General features: G+C 42.0%; 1 protein-coding gene across 2 annotated transcripts in view; it reads left to right on the top strand.

Annotated features, from left to right (window-relative positions):
- LOC125458523 (serine/threonine-protein kinase 32A-like) overlaps positions 1–15,267 on the top strand; it is a 286,051-nt gene extending 270,784 nt beyond the window's left edge. For both annotated transcript variants that reach the window (XM_048543865.1, XM_048543864.1), the window contains one exon: positions 13,915–15,267. In XM_048543865.1, coding sequence (XP_048399822.1) covers positions 13,915–14,041 — 127 coding nt within the window. In that variant the 3' untranslated portion in view covers positions 14,042–15,267. The remainder of the gene's footprint in view (positions 1–13,914) is intronic.
- The last annotated feature ends 6,308 nt before the right edge of the window (positions 15,268–21,575 follow it).

Raw genomic sequence — 21,575 nt, 5'->3', positions numbered from 1 at the left:
CCACCACACTTCCCCCCCCCCCCCAAAATTATAGCATAAATGCTGTACCCAGCAAGCTTCACTTTAGCTCTGAAGAAGAATCACTAAACTCAAAACATTAGCTTGATCTCTCCATAAATGCTGGCTGACCCACTGTGATCTCCAGCATTTGTTGTTTTCATTACCAACAGACATGTTCTCTGGACCTGAACTGCCAATCTTGCCTGGTATCTTGCACGTTCAGCCTGAACTAGTTGTTGAGGACAGCTGCCCACATGAAGGCCAGGATGTAATTTGAATGATGCAGGCACTGACCACAACAGAACCCTAAATCAGATACCTTAAACTGTAACAGGCAAAGCATGAGACAAGTGACTAGATGAGATACTAACCTTCCTTTTAAATGGATTAGGTTAAAGGATTAGATAAACCTGTCAAAATGATGAAGGAATCCCAACCCCAAACATAGCAGGACACCCTGAGCCAGTACCTGTTTTAAAAAGTGGTCGAAATGAGCAGCATTTTGCAGTAAGTTAGACTGGTCTCAGGGCGAAGATTCACTGGCAAGAAGCCCAGAAAGAACTGAGAAAGAAAGCTGCAAAGCTTGCCCCAGCAATTGCTGCTGCTTGCAGCTTCCAGACTCCCAGAGTAAGGCAGTTGAGATCCGGTTGCTCTAAAGAAAGCTACAAACTATGACAGAAGACAATGCAAGGCTAGAGCTCTTAAAAAAGTAACAAGACAGAAAGTTGCTGGAAAACTTATATGGGACAGTTTCAGTCACAACTCGAAAGATCCTATGCTACCGAGAGGAGAGCTGTTGAGGACTGGGAGGCAGCCTTATTGTATATCGAAGTCTGAAACAACAGTGTAGTGAGCTCCAAGCAGCTGTACGGATCCTCTATGCCTGCAACACACAGCAATTTTCACCAGATCCTAACGTGGAGCATTCGAAGTGCCAAGAACCAATACAGTCCCTGGAGAAACAGCTCTCTGCCCAGAATGGAATAATATGTGCCTTTGGGGTTCTACTTTCCCATGAAGATAGCAAGGGGCTCTGCACTTACCCACCCACACCCAATCCACCTCTGCCCCATGGATGGGGAACCCCTGCCACCCTTCCCAGGTGGCTGTGCCTCCAGGACCCAACCTCGACCAATACCTAGATCTCCACCCCAACCTACAGCCAGCACTACAGCCCATGAGTCCTGTGGTCACCCAGCATCACACAGCTGATGATCGCACTACATATATCATACCTATTCCAGTTAACCAGCCAGACGGACATTGCCAAAAAAGTGACACTTTTTGATTCCACCTCAGACTCATAATTTTTAAATGAAATCTACTGAGTGTCTGTCATACATGGACTGAACATGGTGGGAAGCAAGCCAAATTAATCACCATGTGCCTTAGTCCTGTGGTCCATTCAGCCCTCCCTGGGACCCTTGATGACATGACGAAGGCAGTCCCTACCATTGTAGGGCAGGATAAGGCAGACTGTATAGAGTCTGTGCACAAGTGCCAACAACAAGGGCAACACCCCACCAGCTTTGACTGGGGACTCTTGGTTCAATTTGTCCATGTTATCAGGGACATGACCTGCACCTGTCTTACCAATGAACAACGGAAGAACAGGGTCTACACCCTTGTCTCCCAAGCCTCAGAAAGGGGGAGGGATGCATGTGTGGGATTCAGCCTCTCTGAAGCCTCCTGTAATGAGGCTTGGGTCCTCTGCAAATTAATTGCTGTACAGGAGAGCAACTTGACGACACAACAGCCGTCTGGAAAGTCAGTCTGTCTAAGTGCGGTCCAGTCTTTTAACTCCCCTGCAATTTGGAAGAATGAAGGAAGAGGCAGAAACACATGAAGAAGCCCCAAATAGACCTCATCACCATACACCTCACTTGACCCCAGAAAAGGAGAATACCCACCTCTCTTTCTCCAGATCTACCCCATGCTACAACTGTGACCAAGTTGGACACTTTGCCCATAACTGCAGGGCACCCCAAATTTCGTCATGATCTCAGGAAAATTGGCAGCATGGCACACTACCTCAGGTTCCCTCCTCGAAGCAGGAGCTGTGCGGGCAACAGTCGCATCTAGCCCTGGAAGGCCCAGTTAGCCACAACCCAATGGCCCCAATAGAAACCACACTCACCTCAAACCCTTTCTTCAATCCCAAACTTCTGTTGTAACCAACAAGGCATAATAGTATACTACTGCACTGGTCTGGTTATGTCCCACCACCTAGGACCGTGTTGGGAGATCCCTGGTACAAGCTAAAATCAATGACAAGCCATATGAATTCCTCTGGGACACCAGGAGATCCCAAACGACTGTTTACACAACCAGATGCATGTATACAGGTTGGCAGACAAGAAACACAATCACTTTAAGTTGCTTCACTGGATATGTCCAGCAGGGCAGCGAAACATATTCAGTTCAATTTCAAATCGGCAATTTAACTTTCCAGCACACTGTGATTCTGTTTTCCCTCAAACAAATCATGGAACACATTTTTGGAGTTGATATCATGCATAAATGTGTCCTATTATTTGATCTCGTCAACCAATCTATCTGGCATATGGGCAGCTCCAGTGACTACGCCATACAAATCCCTATTGGACATTACCACTACAGAGTATCCAACTTTGAGGAGCTCCGAGTCAAGCCTCTAAAATGACTGACCATGTTCTGACTCAGAATTTCATTTAAAAAAATACCCTACAAACGTTCACCACCCACAAACATGATTATGGTCACACAGAAGGTAAAGTAAGCGTAGAGGAGCCTAAGCCAAGACCGCAAAAGCAATATGGGTTCTCGAAGCAAGCAGAGACTGAAGTAGCCAAGGTTAGTGGATCAGGGGGTCCTCAATACAGTTCTTTCCTCTAACAATTCCCCAAACTGGCCAGTCCTCAAACCTGACTACTGGGAATTAAACAAAGTCACCCTCGTTACAGCACCAACAGTGGCTACTAGCCATGAGACCATGATAAATAGAGGTATCGAATTAATTGGCTTTATCACCTTGAAATACTGCTAATAGCTCTCAATGGTTTGCTTAACTGTAGCCCCTTTAATGTATTTGCTCTTGGGCCTAGAAGTCTGGTTTTACCCCAGAATATTCATCAGGTCTTCTGTCTTACTGAGGCATGTCTGACCGTGCATCTAGTGTTGTTTGTTTGACAGGAAGACTTGAATTGCCCTTTCATACTTCCTGATATGTTCTGGTGCCTCTCTGGTTTCACTTCTCTGGGCTTGGACTCTCTTCCTAACAGCGTTGTGGGTGTACATACACTTCACGGATGACAGTGGCAAAGAAAGCAGTTCTATGTGTTCTTAAGAGCAATTAGGAGTGAGCAACAAATGCTGGCCCAGGCAACAATGCTCACAAACTATTGAATATTTTAAAAATAGCTTTGTTTGCTCTAGTCTATGGAGTGGGATTTGAACCCATAAATATGTGATTCAGAGGCAGAGTTTTACCAACTGAGTCCCAGGTAACAGATTAGTGATCTTTATTAGTGATGAATTTTAATGATTGTACAATGTTTAGTAGTGAAAACATAACAGTAATATATAGTGGGTTTATATAATATAGTTATCATTAGTTTTAGTTCAACATATTGAAGGGAAATTAAATCCTTTTAACTGTAGACAATCATTCAGTCATAATATGTTCATCCAATTATTATGAGTACATTTCTAACTTAAATTTCTATCTTGTATTCTCAGTTTTGCACATGCAAATGAAAATCATTTGAAAACCATTTGTCTCTCTTGTTAGAGCTGCTCTCTTGGTCTGCAATAAAAGGGTGTTTGTGCCTCAAAACGTCCAGTGACTGGCAAAATCAATGACTAGAGCATTTGTAAACTGAGTGCACAAACAGACCATTTATTGTCTCATGTTCAACAAAAACAGCTCACCTCAACTGAGGCCCTGAACTTTTCCAATTATTTTTCTCCAGATAATTTTGTAATTTATCTTTGGAAGTCCTCAACTGAATCTGCCTCACTGCACTCCCAGATAGTGTATTCAAAATCCGCACCATTCATTGTGTGAAAATGGTCATCTTAGACCATAAGACCATAAGACATAGGAGTGGAAGTAAGGCCATTCAGCCCATCAAGTCCACTCCACCATTTAGATCATGGCTGATGGGCATTTCAACTCCATTCCCTGCACTGTCCCCATAGCCCTTGATTCCTTGTGAGATCAAGAATTTGTCAATCTCTGCCTTGAAGGCATCTAACGTCCTGGCCTTCACCGCACTCTGTGGCAATGAATTCCACAAGCCCACCACTCTCTGGCTGAAGAAATGTCATCTCATTTCCGTTTTAAATTTACCTCCTCTAATTTTAAGGCTGTGCCCATGGGTCCTAGACTCCCCACCTAATGGAAACAACTTCCTAGCGTCCACCCCTTCTAAGCCATACATTATCTTGTAAGTTTCTATTCGATCTCGCCTCAACCTTCTAAACTCTAATGAATACAATCCCAGGATCCTTAGCTGTTCATCATACGTTAAACCTACCATTCCAGGGATCATTCGCGTAAATATCCGCTGGACACGCTCCAGGGCTACTATGTCCTTCCTGAGGTGTGGGGCCCAAAATTGGACACAGTAAATCTTCATTTTGTTGTCCTCTGGATCTTGACGCTTTACAAACTGAAACATTTTCTCTCAAACTGTTCTGTCCAGACCTGTCATGATTTTCAATACCGCAATCAAATTGCCTTTTAATCTCCTCCAAAGAGAATAGTTCCAGGTTCTCTAAGCTAGCCACGTCCACTATAGTTAGCCATCCCTAGGATCACTTTCACGAATCTTTCTCACTCTCTCTAGTGTGTACGTTAGTGGCTTTTCATCAAGATCTGCAACCTTCTGCTTTTTGATTAAGAATTAGATGGTTCTGAATTTGGAACCCAGAGATCATGATTTTCAACCTGCCATGGCCATTGCGATATAATTGGGCAGTGCACAAGCTCCCACCTATCCACCTGATGTGATCAGACTGCTGTATTGGCATTATCAGTTCCCACACAGAGTACTCCTCTTGAACACTGCCAGCCCCAGCTGAGCAAGATTGCCCTCCAGCATTGTTTGCAAACCAAACAGCATAGCCAACCTGCTCCTAAGGGCAAGTTATACCTTAAAAGGAAACTGCAAAAAAAAATTACCTTAATGTAAATTAGTGCAAAGTAACGGAGGCAAGTCTTCAAAAACATTAGGTCATCGTCCATATAAACTACAAAGACTGTTCATTCCAAGCAAGCAGTCCATGTTTTTTCTCCAACATAGTGAAAATAGCAGAAGTAACCTAAAATCCTCAGTGCCACCCCCAAATAAATCCCAATTTTGTAGTGTGGATATGGGGTCGGCTCAGGATCCCCATAGCTTGTGGAAGCAGTTGGCTACTTAAATCATCAGCTGCCTTAATTCCTGCAGGATTTTGGTGCGATGGCCTCTGAAAACTGAGGCATATAAATTAGGCCATGCATGATCAGGTCTGAAATTTGTGATTCATTTGGACAGCCAGGGAGTTCCTCTTTTGGAGAGACTGGGGAGGTAAGCTGCCCTTTGGTGGAAAAAAAAAGGCACTTCTTGGGAGAGATAAGATAGCACTTGAGGATTGTTGAAAGAAGACGACATGTTCATGCATAAAAAGTACATAAACTCACTGATTACACCTCCACACTAGGCATCCTCTAGATGTCTTCCTAGGTCAACTGCCCCAAATTCCAATCAAATTCCAACCCCTACCACCAAAAATGTGAAGTTCCAGGTGATTTCTTTTTAAAGGTCAGACTCATGGACAACAACAGGAATTGCTAGAAAAGCTCAGCAAGTCTGGCAGCGCCTATGAAGAAAAGCCAACGTTAATGGTTCGGGTCCGGTGACCCTTCCTCTGAACTGAGGGTTCTGAGAAGGGTCACCGTGTCCAAAAAGTTAACTCCATTTTTTTTTCTCAGATGCTGTCAGACCTGCTGAGCTTTTCTAGCAGCTTAAGTTGGTGCTCCTGATTTAGAGCATCCGCAGTTCTTACAGTTTTTATTCACATTCATGGAGTCAGGAATTCTCCTATCTCTGAACACTTAAATCAGAAATGAAAATCAAACTTTCTTTCTTCCCGAGCCCAATCCCACAATGGAAAATAAGCTGCCAAAAGAAAGACCTTCAAGCCTCATCACTTGAAATCTTCACGACCTATCTTTAGGTTATTTCTGTTTAAAAGTTTTAATTGCCAGGATGGCCTTCTCAGCAAGTCATGCCTGGTTTAGAATGTAGAAAATATAGAAGTTTGTCTGTGATGCCAACGCAAAGAAGACAGCAGCACAAGAGCTGCATAAGGTAATTTGTTATCCAAAATCTTTTCAGCTCTTTCCATTCAACTCAGGGTGATGAAGATGGTTTTACTTCTTCTTGCAAGTAGTATTAATGTAGTTTACACATAAACCACCTTTTAACTCAGTCACTGTTACTCAGAGACAGAACTGAATGACTCGATGTGCGAGGTATACTCTTACAGAAACCTAAGTTGGTGCTTGCTGTAAGCCGTAATAAAGGGGGAACTGTTCATCAATTTTAAGTAAGAGCTAGGCTGTTCAGGGTGATGTCAAACCACCTGTCTTCACATGGAATATAGTGTGAAGTTCCCAAAAAGAAACGAGACAGGGACTAGGCAATTAAACTAACACTTCACTTCAAAACTGTTACAGCATTTTCTGATTGCATTTTTCTCCAGGGAATTGTGAGAAAGTAACCATTGCATATATGACCTCAAAATCTGATGTCTCTCAGTGGGTAGCACAGCTAGATTCCTACAATAACAGCAATAATCACTCACACAAACTGTGTTTTCTGGGACATTAGTGAATCTGAGCAGAAGACCGAGTTGGCTCAGTCGTTAGACTGTTCCAACTGTAATGAATTTCAATCTATAAATTTCAAAGTATAATCAATAGAAAATTAAATGACAATTCAAAAATGTGTCACTTTACAGGCCAGTAAAGGCATGTTGCTCAATTTAATGCAGTCACTCCAATTCTTACAGCAGAAAAGACGTTAACATTTTTTTCACTTTACTTCAAATCTCGATTGTTTCTAGAAAGTAAAGTTAGCAAGCACAGCCTCATCCCCTATGATTCAACATCCTATCTATTATATCAGAAGAGATCTTCCTCAAACACAAAAAAATGCATTAGAAACTCAGCAGGTCCGACAGCATCTTTAGAGAGAGAAAGCAGAGTTAACATTTGAGTCCACTATGAATTTTATTCAGAACTGAAAGGAATAGAAAATATTTTCTTTATGTAGTTTTGATTTAGGTGGAAGAGGGGTAAGGGAAACAGTGGCTTAGTGGTTAGCACTGCAGCCTCACAGCACCAGGGACCCTGGGTTTGATTCCACCCTTGGGCGACTTGGTGGCTAGCACTGCAGCCTCACAGCGCCAGAACCCGGGTTTGATTCCAGCCTCCGGCAACTGTCTGTGTGGATTTTACATGTTCTCTCTGTGTCTATGTCTATGTAGTTTCTCTGGATGCTCCGGTTTCCTCTCACAGTCCAAAGATGTGCAGGCTAGATGGATTGTCTGTGCTAAATTGCCCATTAGTGTTCAGGGATGTGTAGATGAGGTGCATTATAGGGGGGTGGATCTGGGTAGGATGTCTGAGGGTTGGTGTGGACGTTTTGGGCCAAAGACCCTGTTTTCACACTGTAGGGATTCTATGATCTTCTCTGACTGTCTGTGTGGAATTTGCATGTTCTCCCTCTGTCTGCGTGGGTTTCTGCCAGGTGCTCCGGTTTCCTTCCACAGTACACAAATGTGCAAGTTGGGTGGATTGGCCTTGATGAATTGCCCATATTGTCCGGGGACGTGTAGGTTAGGTGTGTGTTAGCTATGGTAAATGCAGGGTTACAGAGATAGGGTGCAACTGGGTAGAGTGCTCTTCAGAAGGTCAGTGTGGATTTGTTGAGCTGAATGGCCTGGATACAATGGTAGATGGGGTGGAGGCCTAGTGTACAAGACAACGGGATTGCTAATGATGGTGGAACAAAAATAGAGACATAAAATGGGTGTGAATTGAGGGAGAGACTGGTCCTCTCTGTTGAGAGCATGATGTGGAGGTGCTAGTATTAGACTGGGGTGGACAAGGCCAGAAGTCATACGATACCAGGTTATAGTCCAAAAGGTTTATTTGAAATCACAAGCTTTTCAAACACTGCCCCTTCGTCAGGTGAAGTGGCAAAGTAAACAAGACACATACAAGCCAAGCCCTGGGATTGGGAGCGATTGTAAGAAAAGTGCAGTCAGACTTTGAGGTAAGTGCCTTGGTGGAAAACTGGGTATGGCTTATTGTGTTGTGCTTCATTAGAACCTTAATGTACAGGTACATCAAGAGAAGGCAGTAAAATTTCAGACAGGCTGTCCTCATCTCTGAGAGAGTCTTGTAACAGTTAAATAAATAGGAGAATCCTAATGAGATTCCACCCCCACATGTAAAGTCTAGACAGCTCCTTATTTAACATGATAAATAGGGACAGTCAACCTAGGGCAGCAATTTTTCTTGATACTTTCAGTGTAGTATTAAGTAAAGTAAAATAGAAAGAGCATGTTTTTCTACATAACCTTTCACCAGCTAAAAACATCCCAAAGGATTTCACGGTCAATAAAGTACTCTTGAATTATATTCACTGTTATAATGTAGGAAGCAGCCAGTTTGCACACAAGTTCCCACAAACAGCAATGCATTAGTAACAAGATCATTTGTTTTAGTAATGTTAGTTGAGGGATAAATGTTGTCCACAATATCAAAGAGAACTCCCCTGCTCTTCTATGAAGTAGAACAATTGGAGAGGGCGGAGACTTGGTTTAATACATCTCTGACAGCGTAACATTCACTTAAAACTGCACTAATGTGTCACCTGTATTACGTGCTGGAGGCTCTAGAAGATGAGTCCTGTATGAAAGGTCACATGCCTTACTTGATTTCACACTCTAATAAACAAAACAATGAGAAGCAATAACAAAGCATCAATATATTTTAAATTAAGTGAACCTGAATGAATCAGTTTTATGGGCTGCTCTGTTTTGGGAGGGCAAAGCACTGGTTCCTGACTGATTCTACCATCCCAACAGCACCAGAACAGAAATTGTTGCCCTATGTGGACCTTGTGTGTGTTCTTGAGGGCAGTTCATCAAAATAGGATCTGGATGTTTCCTGTGCAGGCCACTAGGTGAAAGGGCAGTGATCTTCCTCCCACCGTATGAGGCATCCACTGAGAGTCCAAGTCTGGCTGGTTACCTATCCAGCACAATCAAGGATTTGCAGTATTATTGATGTGAAGCAAGGATGCTAACAAGATAGAGGAGGAATATATAGAGCCTGTGTTCACAATCTTGCTTCGACATATTGGTCAGAAGAATGCCTTTCTTTGAATCTTTGATTATTATTGCATGTATGGGCATATTAATGAATGACAGGAACAGCTATGAAGTGGGTATTTTGGCAATTTTTGGTCTGTGATCTTATAATGGAAGTTGATTGATTAGTTATTCTCCTCTTCATACAGCATAATGTCAATATGCATGTGATTCCTTTTATAGTTGCTCATTATTCATTATCCCTTTATTTCTTCTTTAATTCATTCCTGAAAAGCTGCAGCACAAACACAATAGCATGGTAGACAACAGTGTTCAATAGGGTAGTAACTTCATCATTATTCTGAAATACATTTGTTAAGACCAAATTATACATATTCAAAAGAAAAATGATTCCAACATTGATCTCTATGGCTTACTATCATTTGTATCCCTCACAAATGGGTTACAGTCTATCATTATTACTCTTAATTTTTTTGCATTGTTCCATACATAATAAAAACAGAAAAGATTAGAAACCTAAGATAATAAAATGTGAGGCAGGATGAACACAGCAGGCCAAGCAGCATCTCAGGAGCACAAAAGCTGACGTTTCGGGCCTAGACCCTTCATCAGACTCTGATGAAGGGTCTAGGCACGAAACGTCAGCTTTTGTGCTCCTGAGATGCTGCTTGGCCTGCTGTGTTCATCCAGCCTCACATTTTATTATCTTGGAATTCTCCAGCATCTGCAGTTCCCATTATCTCTCTCCCAAAGATTAGAAACCTTCAGTGTTTCTAATGTGAGAAACAGAGCTCAGAGCCTTTCTTCACATTTACTTCAGTAACACGGGTCTTCTTTTTTTTTAATAAACTTTGTGCATACAAACACATTAAATGTCTTCTGAAAACTATTTTCAATAGGTATTGGTCAATTTTTATCAATATTCCTTTTTTTGGAAACTGTATTAAATCTTTCAGACATGACCTACCTTTTACAAATGCTTGTTTTTTTTAAATTCAAGTATTCTATCTCACGTTGAGTCTTACCAATGACTGAGATTAGACTGATAAATGTGTCATTACTGATTTACCCATTTTTAAATAGTGAGGACGTTGTTGTTTTGCTCCATTTACTACACTTGGAATTGATTATATATCATGAGATGCAGGAAATTAAGGATATTTACTATTACTGAGATCCTAGGACTGTTCTTATCTGCAATTGAGGATGGGCACTTGTGTCATAAAGCTCCAGTTCACTGTTCACCTTTGCCATTGGTTATGCTGCCTGTTCTCTTTAATCCAGGACAAGGTAATGGCTCATGGTGGAGGAAGCGGGGCAGACACAACACTATAAAATAGAGTCATAGAGCTGTACGCTTGGGAACAGACCCTTCGGTCCAACTCATCCAGGCCGACCAGATATCATAAATTAATCTAGTCCCATTGGCCAGCATTTGGCCCACATCCCTCTAAACCCTTCCTATTCATATACCCATCCAGATGCCTTTTAAATATCCTAATTATACCAGCCTCCACCACTTCCTCTAGTAGCTCATTCCATACATGCACTACCCTCCACATGAAAATGTTGTCCCTTTTAAATTTTTCCCATTTCACCTTAAACCTATGCCTTCTAGTTTTGGACCCTGCCACCCTGGGGAAAGACCTTGGCTATTCACCCTATCTGCCCCTCATGATTTTATAAACTTGCATAAGGTCACCCCTCAGCCTCCGATGCTGTAGGGAAAATAACCCCAGCCTATTTGCCTCTCCCTATAGCTCAAACTCTCCAATCCTGGCAACATCTTTGTAATTCTTTTCTTAGCCCTTTCAAGTTTCAGAACATCCTTCCTATTGCAGAGAGACCAGAATTGAATGCAGTATTCCAAAATTGTCCTAATCAGTGTCCTGTGTGTTCCCAATGTTCCCAACTCCCGTACTCAATGCACTGACCAGTTAAAACAAGCGAATCAAACACCTTCACTATCCTGTCGACATGCAACTCAACTTTCAAGGAACAATGAACCTGCACTCCAAAGTGTCTCTGTTCAGCAACACTCCCCAGGACCTTCCCATTAAGTGTATAAGCCCCTCCCTGATTTGTCTTTCCAAAATGCAGCATCTCACATTTATCCAACTTAAATTCCATCTGCCACTCCTTGGTCCGCCCGCCAGCACATCTGATCAAGATCCCATTGTACTCTGAAGTAACGTTCTTGGCTGTCCGCAGCACCACCAATTTTGATGTCATCTGCAAACTTACCAACCATACTTCCTATGTGCATATCCAAATCATTTACATAAATGACAAAATGTAGTGAACCCAGCATCGATCCTTGTGGCACACTGCTGGCCACAGGCCTCTGATCTGAAAAGCAACCCTCCGTCTCTACCCTCTGCCTCCTACCTTCAAGCCAGTTCGGTATCCAAATGGCTAGTTCTCCCTGTATTCCATGTGATCCATCCTTGCTAACCAGCTACATGAAGAACCTTGTTGAATGATCTTATTGCTGTCCATATAGACCATGTCTACTGCTTTGCCTTCATCAATCCTCTTCGTTACTTCTTCATAAAACTCAACTAAGTTAGTGAGACATGATTTCCCATGCACAAAGCCATGTTGACTATCCATAATTAGTCCTTGCCTTTCCAAATACATGTAAATCCTGTCCCTCAGAATCTCTTCCAACAACTTGCAACAGTGGCAACACAACACCTTTGAGACCTATGTCAATTTATGTTGCAGCCATCCTCATCTGTCAAAATATCAGAAACCTAGCAGTGACCATTCACATCCATGATTTACATGCCAACTATACATTCATCAATCGATACCCATTCTGCCATGAAGAGGACAGCATGGGGGCGGGGAGGTCCAAATGCCTCTATCAATAAATGCCCACTTCATGAAAACCAGATCATGGTCTTTGAATGTGTCAAGATGTCAGTTGGCTTGTGCGGACATTCGTGAAGGTCTAAGGTACCCATTACATGAATGTGACCTTGTGCACATCCCTTGAGCTGGCCCCAGCAGACTGCCCATTCCTGTCACTGCTTCCCTTGTGAATTGTAGCTTCTTAAAACAGATTGCTTCTAATTTATGATGGTAAATCTGGGTGCACAGGTAGTGTATGCACATGAGTGCAACATGACTGTTTTAGTATGTAAATACATCACTATCTCATGCCTAAATAGATTTAATTAAGTACGGGAATTGAATGAGGATGTGCACTAAAACCAGTTCAAGAGGAAAGGGTAGGAAGCACTTCCTTAACAAGGGGTGTACAAACTATCCAGTATAATTGCTGAGGTCAGTTTGAAAGCTATTTTCTGTTTCTGTCTTTCAACTGACATTTTTTAAACTACTAGGTGGGTAAAGCTAAGAAGCGATATGGAATAAAGGTGAGTAAAAGGATTTGAGGTGCAGAGCACCCATGATGTGAATGATTAGTGGGATAGGCTTCAGCAGATGAATTACCTCCCCCTAGCCCTGTGGTGGGCAGCATATGGAGTAAAGGCAGGTAAATGAAGTTAAAGATCAGCAGATGCACCTAAAATAATAATTGAAAATGCTGGGAATAGACAGTAGGTCAGGTAGCAGCTATGGGGAGAGAGAGAAGCAGATCTAACATGATAGGCTGATGACCTTTTGCTTCAATATGAAACATTAACCGTGTTTCTTTATGCACAGGTTTTGTCTCTTTTATTTCAGGTTTCTACCATCCACAGTGTTTCACTTTTGTCTGAATATACTTAGATCACCTTTGGTCTTCGTGCTCCTCGGCATTAGTGAGCAGTCAATTCAGCGCAATGGAACTCTTGTCAGAATCTGTCTTAATAAATTTCACTTGATAGGAGGTAGTTTCGTAATAAAAAAAAGGTGGAAAAACAAAGTCAGCCAGCAAAAGATTTTCAGAACCCATATATCAAATTCCTTTTTAGACAGCAGGCTCCCAAATGTGTGGCTTTCAGTTAATGTCATAGAATGATACAGCACAAGAAGAGTCTATTCAGCACATTGTGCCTGCGCCAGATCTTTGAAAGAGCTGTCTATTTAATCCCATTCTCATGTTACGGGAATAGTAAAAGAACGCAGCAGCTCTTACCAAAAGAGACGCTTGTCATGACCGCCCATGAATAAATAAAAAAAGTACTTTTGTCTCGTCGTCGTGTTATTATCTCGACAGCCGAAATTCTATTTTCACTTAACAGCAGTGTAACTTGTCTGTTTAAGGCCGTATATTAGGATGGTCTTGAGGTCACTTAGACAATAATTAATGCTAGCCAGATCTTCAACTGGTGAGAAAGAAAGTTAAGGGTTTTTTGAACTTACGCTTCCAGTGTAAATGTTAAGGACAGTTTGAAGGCTGTTTTCCGTTCATTAACAGGTTTCTCCGCACTTCGAGTGCCCTTACTTTTGAAGCTAGCAGCTTGGATAGAGAGACCTGTTGTTTTATTCTTTACTGTTTCTCTGACCCACTCGCTGTCTGAAAGGACAATACTGTCATCTAGTATCATTTCTGTGTTGCCAGCGATATTTCACACTTCCGCTCGTTTGTTTCAGACTCAATCAAAATCCAGGTCAAGCACAGCAAAAATGCACAGCAGACAAAATGGAGCATCAGAAAGAAGGCGATGACGGAAAAAACAACAATGTGATAAGACAATTCGCACGCAGCCATGTTAGTTAGGCTGCGCTCCGGGAGCATAGCACCTCTGGGAACTTCAAAACTAGATAGGAAACGCACCATGAATCTGCATAGTACATGTCAGCCCTAACCGTTAAAAAAAGACATTGTCATAGCTGCTATCAGTGCTTGAATGCACCACATAGCATGGTACTGAGCAACACAAGCTAGAAGATCCCAGGTTTAATCCTGAATTTTGCTGAGTCTCCGCCCGGGCAGCAGGTGAGAGGGGTGCCACAATTGACCTCAGCACTTCTGAGCAAGGCAAGTGAGGAAATGGGGTGTGCCGAGGTGGGTGGAGATGGAGTTCAGGGAACCTGCCGATCACACAAAAACACTAAAAATGGCTCTCAGGCCAGTGAGCATGCGGACGCCGGTACTCTGCATACGTTTCCAGAGGAAGTAAGCTCCTTAATGAGGCATGAGGGAGATTACTGGCAAGTCTTTGTGAAAGTGTTTTTCTTTTGCAGAGAGAGTGCAAACCAGACGGCAAAACACAAATAGTGCAGACGCTGGAAATCGTAAAATATACCGTACACAGCAGGAGAGAGTAACTGTGGAGAGCGGAAAGAGTAGGTATTTCAGGTCATTGACCTCTTAGCAGTAAAACAGTGATTGCCTTGAAATATAAACTTGGTTCATCTCTCCACAGATGCTACCAAACCTGCTGAGTACTTCCAGCATTTACACCTTTTATAACAAATCCAAAAAAATGTATATCATTCACATATCATTGCCACCATGCTGTCTAGAGACGGAAGGTTGTTCAAACAACAGTGCGACTTTAACCATGTGCATTAACTAGATACTAACTCTATCACACAAAAAAATGAAGCCATGTTGGCTCAGCACCAGATCAAAATACTTGTTACAGATTTGGAATCATTATCAGTTGAAAAAAAAGTCTGGGTTGCCAATGAAGGCCTGAGTCTACCCAGCTACCCTATGCCTTAACCTCCCAAGATGCTGTTGCCACTGATGGCGACAACTTGGGATTCAGCAGCACTCACCAGATCCCACCATTAGTAGCTTTGAATATGTGTCTGGGAAATGCAGTAGAACAGTTTGTTTTCTATGCTCCAAGTTTACATTTAAACTTTTTTTTTGGATGTTACTGTTATTAAGTATGGAAAATGCAGTTTTAAAAACATAAATTAAAGACTAACCTGTTATGAAGTTTTTAACAACCTATGTTCACTTTTTAACCAAATAAATAATCTCATAACGGCTCGATGTTTGTTGTTATTGGTAAATGATGCTTTCTGTTGCACCTCAAATGAATGCCATCTCCATATAAACAGGAATCTTTAACCTCTACAGCCTCCTGGTTTCCATACACTGACAAAACACAAGACGACCAACTGCTTTGCCTTTCATCATTGCTAATGCTCTACTGCTCAACCAAAACATTAACACCTTCCATGCTGCATTATTGGTGGAAGGTCAGGGGCTCCTTCCTAAATTGTGCAACAGAGTTTAGTCCTGCACAGCTGCAAGTGTGAGCTGGAATACATGCTGTGGATGGATTGGAAATGAGATCTGAGTGGGAATGGAACAGAATGAGGAGAGGGAGGAGTAAGAGCAGTGATGGAACAAAGTGGCACTTCAATTAGAAGGAGGAAGAAGAGGCAGCATGAGCTGAGAGAATGAGGAATGAATCAAAATAACAGGAATGAGAGCAAACGCCAATGGTAATGAGAGTAATCAACATGGGGATGAGGACAAACACCAACAGAATGGGCAATGAGAATAAATACCAGGGGAATGAGGTAAATAACAAAGAAGAATGAGGAAAGAGGATAAAAGAAAATTTATTAGAAGTGAGAGGCATTTTCCCAGTTTCCTGTCCATTTTTTTATTCCTTAACCAACATAGTTAGAAAAAATAATCACCTGACTACTATCAGATTATTATATCTGGGACTTTGCTGTTTGAAACTGGCTGCAACATTTCCTACATTATAACAGCAAATACTCTTTAATACTGGTCCAAATCTTACAGCCTCCATGTAAAGGGAGGCCCAGATACATCCAGAGTGAAATGGTCAGGACTATTGGTCATATTATGTGACACATTGACTGTGGGGTAATTTCTCGGAAAGTTTAAATATCCAATAGGCTATTCAAAAAAGGTTCCTAATCCTGAGTTTGAGTCTGAGATTTCAGAAGGTTCTAATCTACCTCCCTAAATAATTGCCTAAGTTAGAAGAATCAAAAACTGTTCTACCTCATGGCTAACTATTTAACTGCAACCATTTAGTCTCTCCTGCTCCCTAAAACTGACCATAAAACTTCTTTACTTCTTAACTTTCTTTTAAGTTCTAATAAAAGGCCATCAATTGAAATGTTAACTGCTTCTCTTCATTGGTGTTGCCTGATTTGCCTTATATTTCCAGTATTTTCTGCCTTTTTTGGCAAATTCTGTAACAGTGGTTAAAATACGTTGTAGCTGAAGCTCCCCTTGATCTGTCAATTATATTGAATATGAAAAAGTTTTTCAATGTGTTACACTAGCATAAAGCAATATAAACATTGTTGTTGTTGACCTTGAAACTTCTTGTGGTATTGCAGAGTAGGATCAATTAATTCTTTATGATTAGAGCTCAGCACTTAAACTGACTAATTGCTCGGCTACCGTGCTGTCCATCCTTGCTCGCACCTTTTCTCTTTGTTCCTGTTTTTGTTCTCAATTTTACCATTCCTTTCTTCACTTTTATTTTCTTTCTTTTTCCCTTTTTTCCTATTTATTCCCTATCTTCCCTCCTTTCCTCTCTATTTTCTCTATCCCTCCACTTGTTTCTCTTCTTCTCACTTTAACTTTTCTCTCCCTCACTATTTTGTGGTTTTTTTTCCCCACTGTTTATTGCTTTTCTTCATCTCTGCCCTAATTCTTCTGTCTCCAGTCTACTTCCTTTCTTTCATCCCCTAGCTGTGTATCCCCATTGTCCCTTTCATTATTTTCTTTTCATTAATTTTTCTTCTCATTTGTGTCTTTGGGAGTTTGCTATACATGAATGACATAAGAACTCAATGGTTGTGAAGCACTTTTTCATAACTCTTGGCACGTTTTATTTATTTTCTTTAGGAAAGAAATTGTACATTTTGATCAAAATTACTTCCTCAAGGCATAGTGGCACCTAAGTCATGTGATGCCACACAATGTGCTGTTGCCATGACAAGTTGCTAAGGATTGCCATGGTACTGCAAGACTTGATATTGCACTGGTCAAGAAGCCACTCTTACTGTGTAAAACAAAACAAAAACAGAAAATAACTTAGATACTTTTAAGACTACTATTCCCATTACTTACCAGTTTGGTTGATTAACTTCATATAGGCGTTGAATGGATGAGATACTACAGGTGATATTGAACCAAGTGCATTGGTACCTTAGGTTGCAAATTCTAAAGTGTCAGAGATAATGGGAACTGCAGATGCTGGAGAATTCCAAGATAATAAAATGTGAGGCTGGATGAACACAGCAGGCCAAGCAGCATCTCAGGAGCACCTGAGATGCTGCTTGGCCTGCTGTGTTCATCCAGCCTCACAAATTCTAAAGTGTGCCTGGAGTGCTCCAGCAAAGTGTGACGAAGCTGAATGAAGCTGGGAAAATGAAACTGTGATCATAATTTAAAGAATCAAAAACAGAAGGAGCACTGGAAACTCAAGACAGATTTAAACCATTCCAAACATTATCATCATCATTCCTTAACTCCACTCCTGCCTGTTTTAATGATGGTATGTTGCTATTCATTCTTCAGTCAGGCTTAATAAAGCCTCCCAGCTATCACCCACTGTTCATGATTGTACAGCTTTTGACAGCTTCCTTAAACTGGTGGGGGTTTAGAAACTCCTTCTGCTGTGTATAAATTCCTTTGATTTTCCGCCAGCTTCTACTGATATTCCAGAATGAGGTCCAGTGGAATGACACAAGAAACAGCCAGGACCTAAGTACAAGAAGGTTTGGTTACTATGTGACAGCATCACCTAATAAGGGAGTTAGTGAGACTGTAAAATGAACACCTGAAAATCAATAAAATAGTCCTTGAGAAAATCTCAAAAAATGTCCTAAAAGAAAAAATTGTGCCGTCCTTACCCACCCAGGAAAAAGCAACCTGCTTGATCATCACCGTCACATTAAACATTCATCTTTTCACCAGCTGTGCATAGTGTCAAGAATGTGGACCATTTACAAGATGCATTGCATTAATTCACCAAGGCTCCTAGACAGCATCTTCCAAACCTGTAACTTCTACCATCTGGAAGGACAAGGACAGAAGATGTATGGGAATACCAGCATCTGCAATTCCCCTTCAAGCCACTCACCATCCTGAATTGGAACTATGTCATTGCTTGTTCACTGTCGCTGGGCAGAATCCTGGAACTCCCTAACAGCACGAGAGCCCAAGGAATACAGCAGTTCAAGGGGCAGCTCACTCCCACTGATTTCAGGGCAATTAGAGATGAGCAATAAATACTGCCTAGTTAGCGACACACACAAACTAAGAATCAATTTTAAAAGATTCTTTTTCCCTCCAATGGCGTTACATTGTCAAGCAACATAGTTCCCATTTCCATTATTTCTGTATCATGAAGGAATAAAATATGTCATGTTTAAGTTCTATTGTCATTTTTCTCCTGAGACTGTTTGCAGCTGTGTATAGAGATTAATCTACAATTCCTGCAGACTCCAGGCCAGTTCTGAAGGGTTGGTTACTGTATATCTAGAATGGGAATTACCACTTACTCCTTCACAATGGTCCAGATTTTGTGGACAGAAGTGAAAATCAGTGCAAGGGAGGAAAAGCCCAGTCAGGGATATAAGCCAGACCCATAAGATTTGAGTGAATGTGACTTCTAATTCTTTTAGTTTTGGTCTTATGCAAATGGGGTAAGTTTGGATGAAGGACAGCAGACCACATTCATACAAACACAAGTCAGAAGGAGGCACTTCAGCCCATCATGTCTGTGCTGGATCTCAGCAGATGCAACTCAGCTCGTTTTCACTTCTCTGGCCAATAATACAATTCCCTGTGAAAGCCAAGATTGAATCTGCCTCCATGATTCCCTTTCAGACAATGCATTCACATAGATCCTAAATATCTGCTGCACCAAAGAGTATTTCTTTGTGTCACCATGTTATTCTGATAACATGGTCAGGAAGCCCATTTCTCTCACTGTTATAACATCAAGGAAATCCTTCAGTTTTGTGTGAACCTTTTCTCCATCAGAATCCACTTTGTCTAATTACACTTTCCCAACCTCCTTGAATTTACATATCATGAATTTGTGTTGCCTCTTCTGCATTGGTGTCAAGACCCACACTCTCAGGTATGCAGTATTGTGAGGGCAGATTGTGTGAAGAGAGGGTGAAGGCTTCCTCTTTTCACATATTGCCAGTTTAGGTCTAAACCTCTGCAGGTTCAGGGTATCCAGCTGATCACTAATGCCAGAGGCATGAGAGCTGATATCTTCATTCATTGACATGTAAAGAGGAGTAGAAGGAGACTATCATAGAAAATAATGGAAGTTTTGCTTTGTATATGGCTCATGCTTGGAACTGAAACGAGTAGAATCCCACTCCATTCGCTGCTCCACAGCTCTTAACTACCATACACCTCCTCCAAACATAATAAAGATAGGATTGCCCTTGTCCTCGCTTTCCACCCCACCAGCCTCAGCATCCAATGTACCATCCTCAACACTTCTGCCAACTCCAATTAGACCCCACCACCCAAAACACCTTCCACTCCCCACCCCTCTCAGTCTTCCACAAGGACCATCCCCTTCTTCACCACTCCTCAGTTTGTGCCACACACCCCACTAACCATTCCAACCTTTCCCTGTAACCATAAAAGATGCAACACCTGGCCACACACCACCTCCCTCACCTCTATTCAAGGTCGTAAATAGCCCTTTCAGGTGAGACAGAACTTCACCTGCCTCCCTTCCAACCTAGTCTATTGCATCTGGTGCTCCCAATGTGGGCTTCTCTATATCGGTGAGATCAAACATAGCCGAGGTGATTATTTTGCCAAGCATCTCTACCTGGCCCACAACAGCCAGCCTAACCTTCCAGTCACCACCCATTTCAACTCCCTGTCCCTCTCCTCCTCCAGCATGTCCATCCATGGCCTCGCTCCAGTGTCGTAGTGACTCAGAATGCAAATTTGAAGAACAGCACCTTATCTTCCACCTGGGCACTCTACAGCCCGGAGGACTCAACATTGAATTCTCCAATTTCAAATAACCTTGCCATCCAATCCCACCTCCCCCTCCAGCCCTCCTGCCTCCCTTCCATTCCACCTTCTGACCCTCCCTTCCAGCCACCACTCAGAATCATCCCTCCCGTCAACCAACCAGGTCATACCTACCACCAGTGTCCACCTATCACCGCCATTCTGCCTTCACCCCTTTACCTCCCCTCTTTATCTGCAGCTCCCCCTATCCATACATCCAGTCCTGAAGAAGGGTAATACCCGAAATGTTGACTGCTCCTTTCCTCCAGATGCTCCCTGTCCCACTTTGTTCTTCCAGCTTCCTGTTTGTCTACCTTCATTTGAAGGTTAGTTGTCATTCTTTCTCAGCAAAAGAATTCCTGTTTCCCCAAACTCTGCATTGATAACAAAGTATACATGACACTGGATAAATCTTTGATATCAGTGAAATATTGTGTTCTTAGTGATTTTGGTGATTCTTGTGACATTTCCTGTACCTTCCTTCTTCTTTAGGGAAAAAGTATTTAGTTTGGGTTACTACTGTAACCACATTTAAATAAGATCTTATGCTTCACAAGAAATACTAGAAAAAATCAGTTTTAAAGGAACTGCAGTTTCCAACACTTTGGAATTGTTCAAGAATGCACAGTTAGAAGGAGAAATCCCTCAATTTGCTGATGGATCTTCCTTGACTATTCTTATCTGTGTTATTGGTGTTACAGCTAGGGGTATCCAGAATCCACGAGTGTCCAGGATACTGCTCCAAGAGAAACACTAACATAGCATTCAAAAAAACTTTTCTAAATGCTTCACTTAATTGTTAGAAGCATATTGGAAAAAAATGAAAACAGGCTGTTTCACTAACAGAGATAATGGGAACTGCAGATGCTAGAGAATCTGAGATAACAAAGTATGGAGCTGGATAAACACAGCAGGCCAAGCAGCATCTTAGGAGCACAAAACCTGATGTTTCGGGCCTAGACCCTTCATCAGATGAACGATCTAGGCCCGAAACGTCAGCTTTTCTGCTCCTAAGATGCTGCTTGGCCTGCTGTGTTCATCCAGCTCCACACTTTGTTATCTCTGTTTCACTAACTGTCCAGGTTAAACCAATCTTGTAACAAAGATACAGTTAGCTAAGAAATGGCCAAGCCAAATGTGTCGGGATGGTGGGGTGGGGGGTAGAGAAAGAGAGACAGTTCACAGCAGGAGGTCATGTATAAAAAAACTCCCAGGGACATACGCAACCTGGCAACTCTGGATCTGAGATCAATGCCTGGCACCAGCCTCATCATGACAATCCCAGTGCAGGATAGCAACT

The sequence above is a fragment of the Stegostoma tigrinum genome, chromosome 13 (assembly GCF_030684315.1).
Source record: "Stegostoma tigrinum isolate sSteTig4 chromosome 13, sSteTig4.hap1, whole genome shotgun sequence".
NCBI lineage: Eukaryota > Metazoa > Chordata > Chondrichthyes > Orectolobiformes > Stegostomatidae > Stegostoma > Stegostoma tigrinum.
Note: the sequence above shows the minus strand (reverse complement) of the source record. Positions and strands in the feature narration are given on the sequence as shown.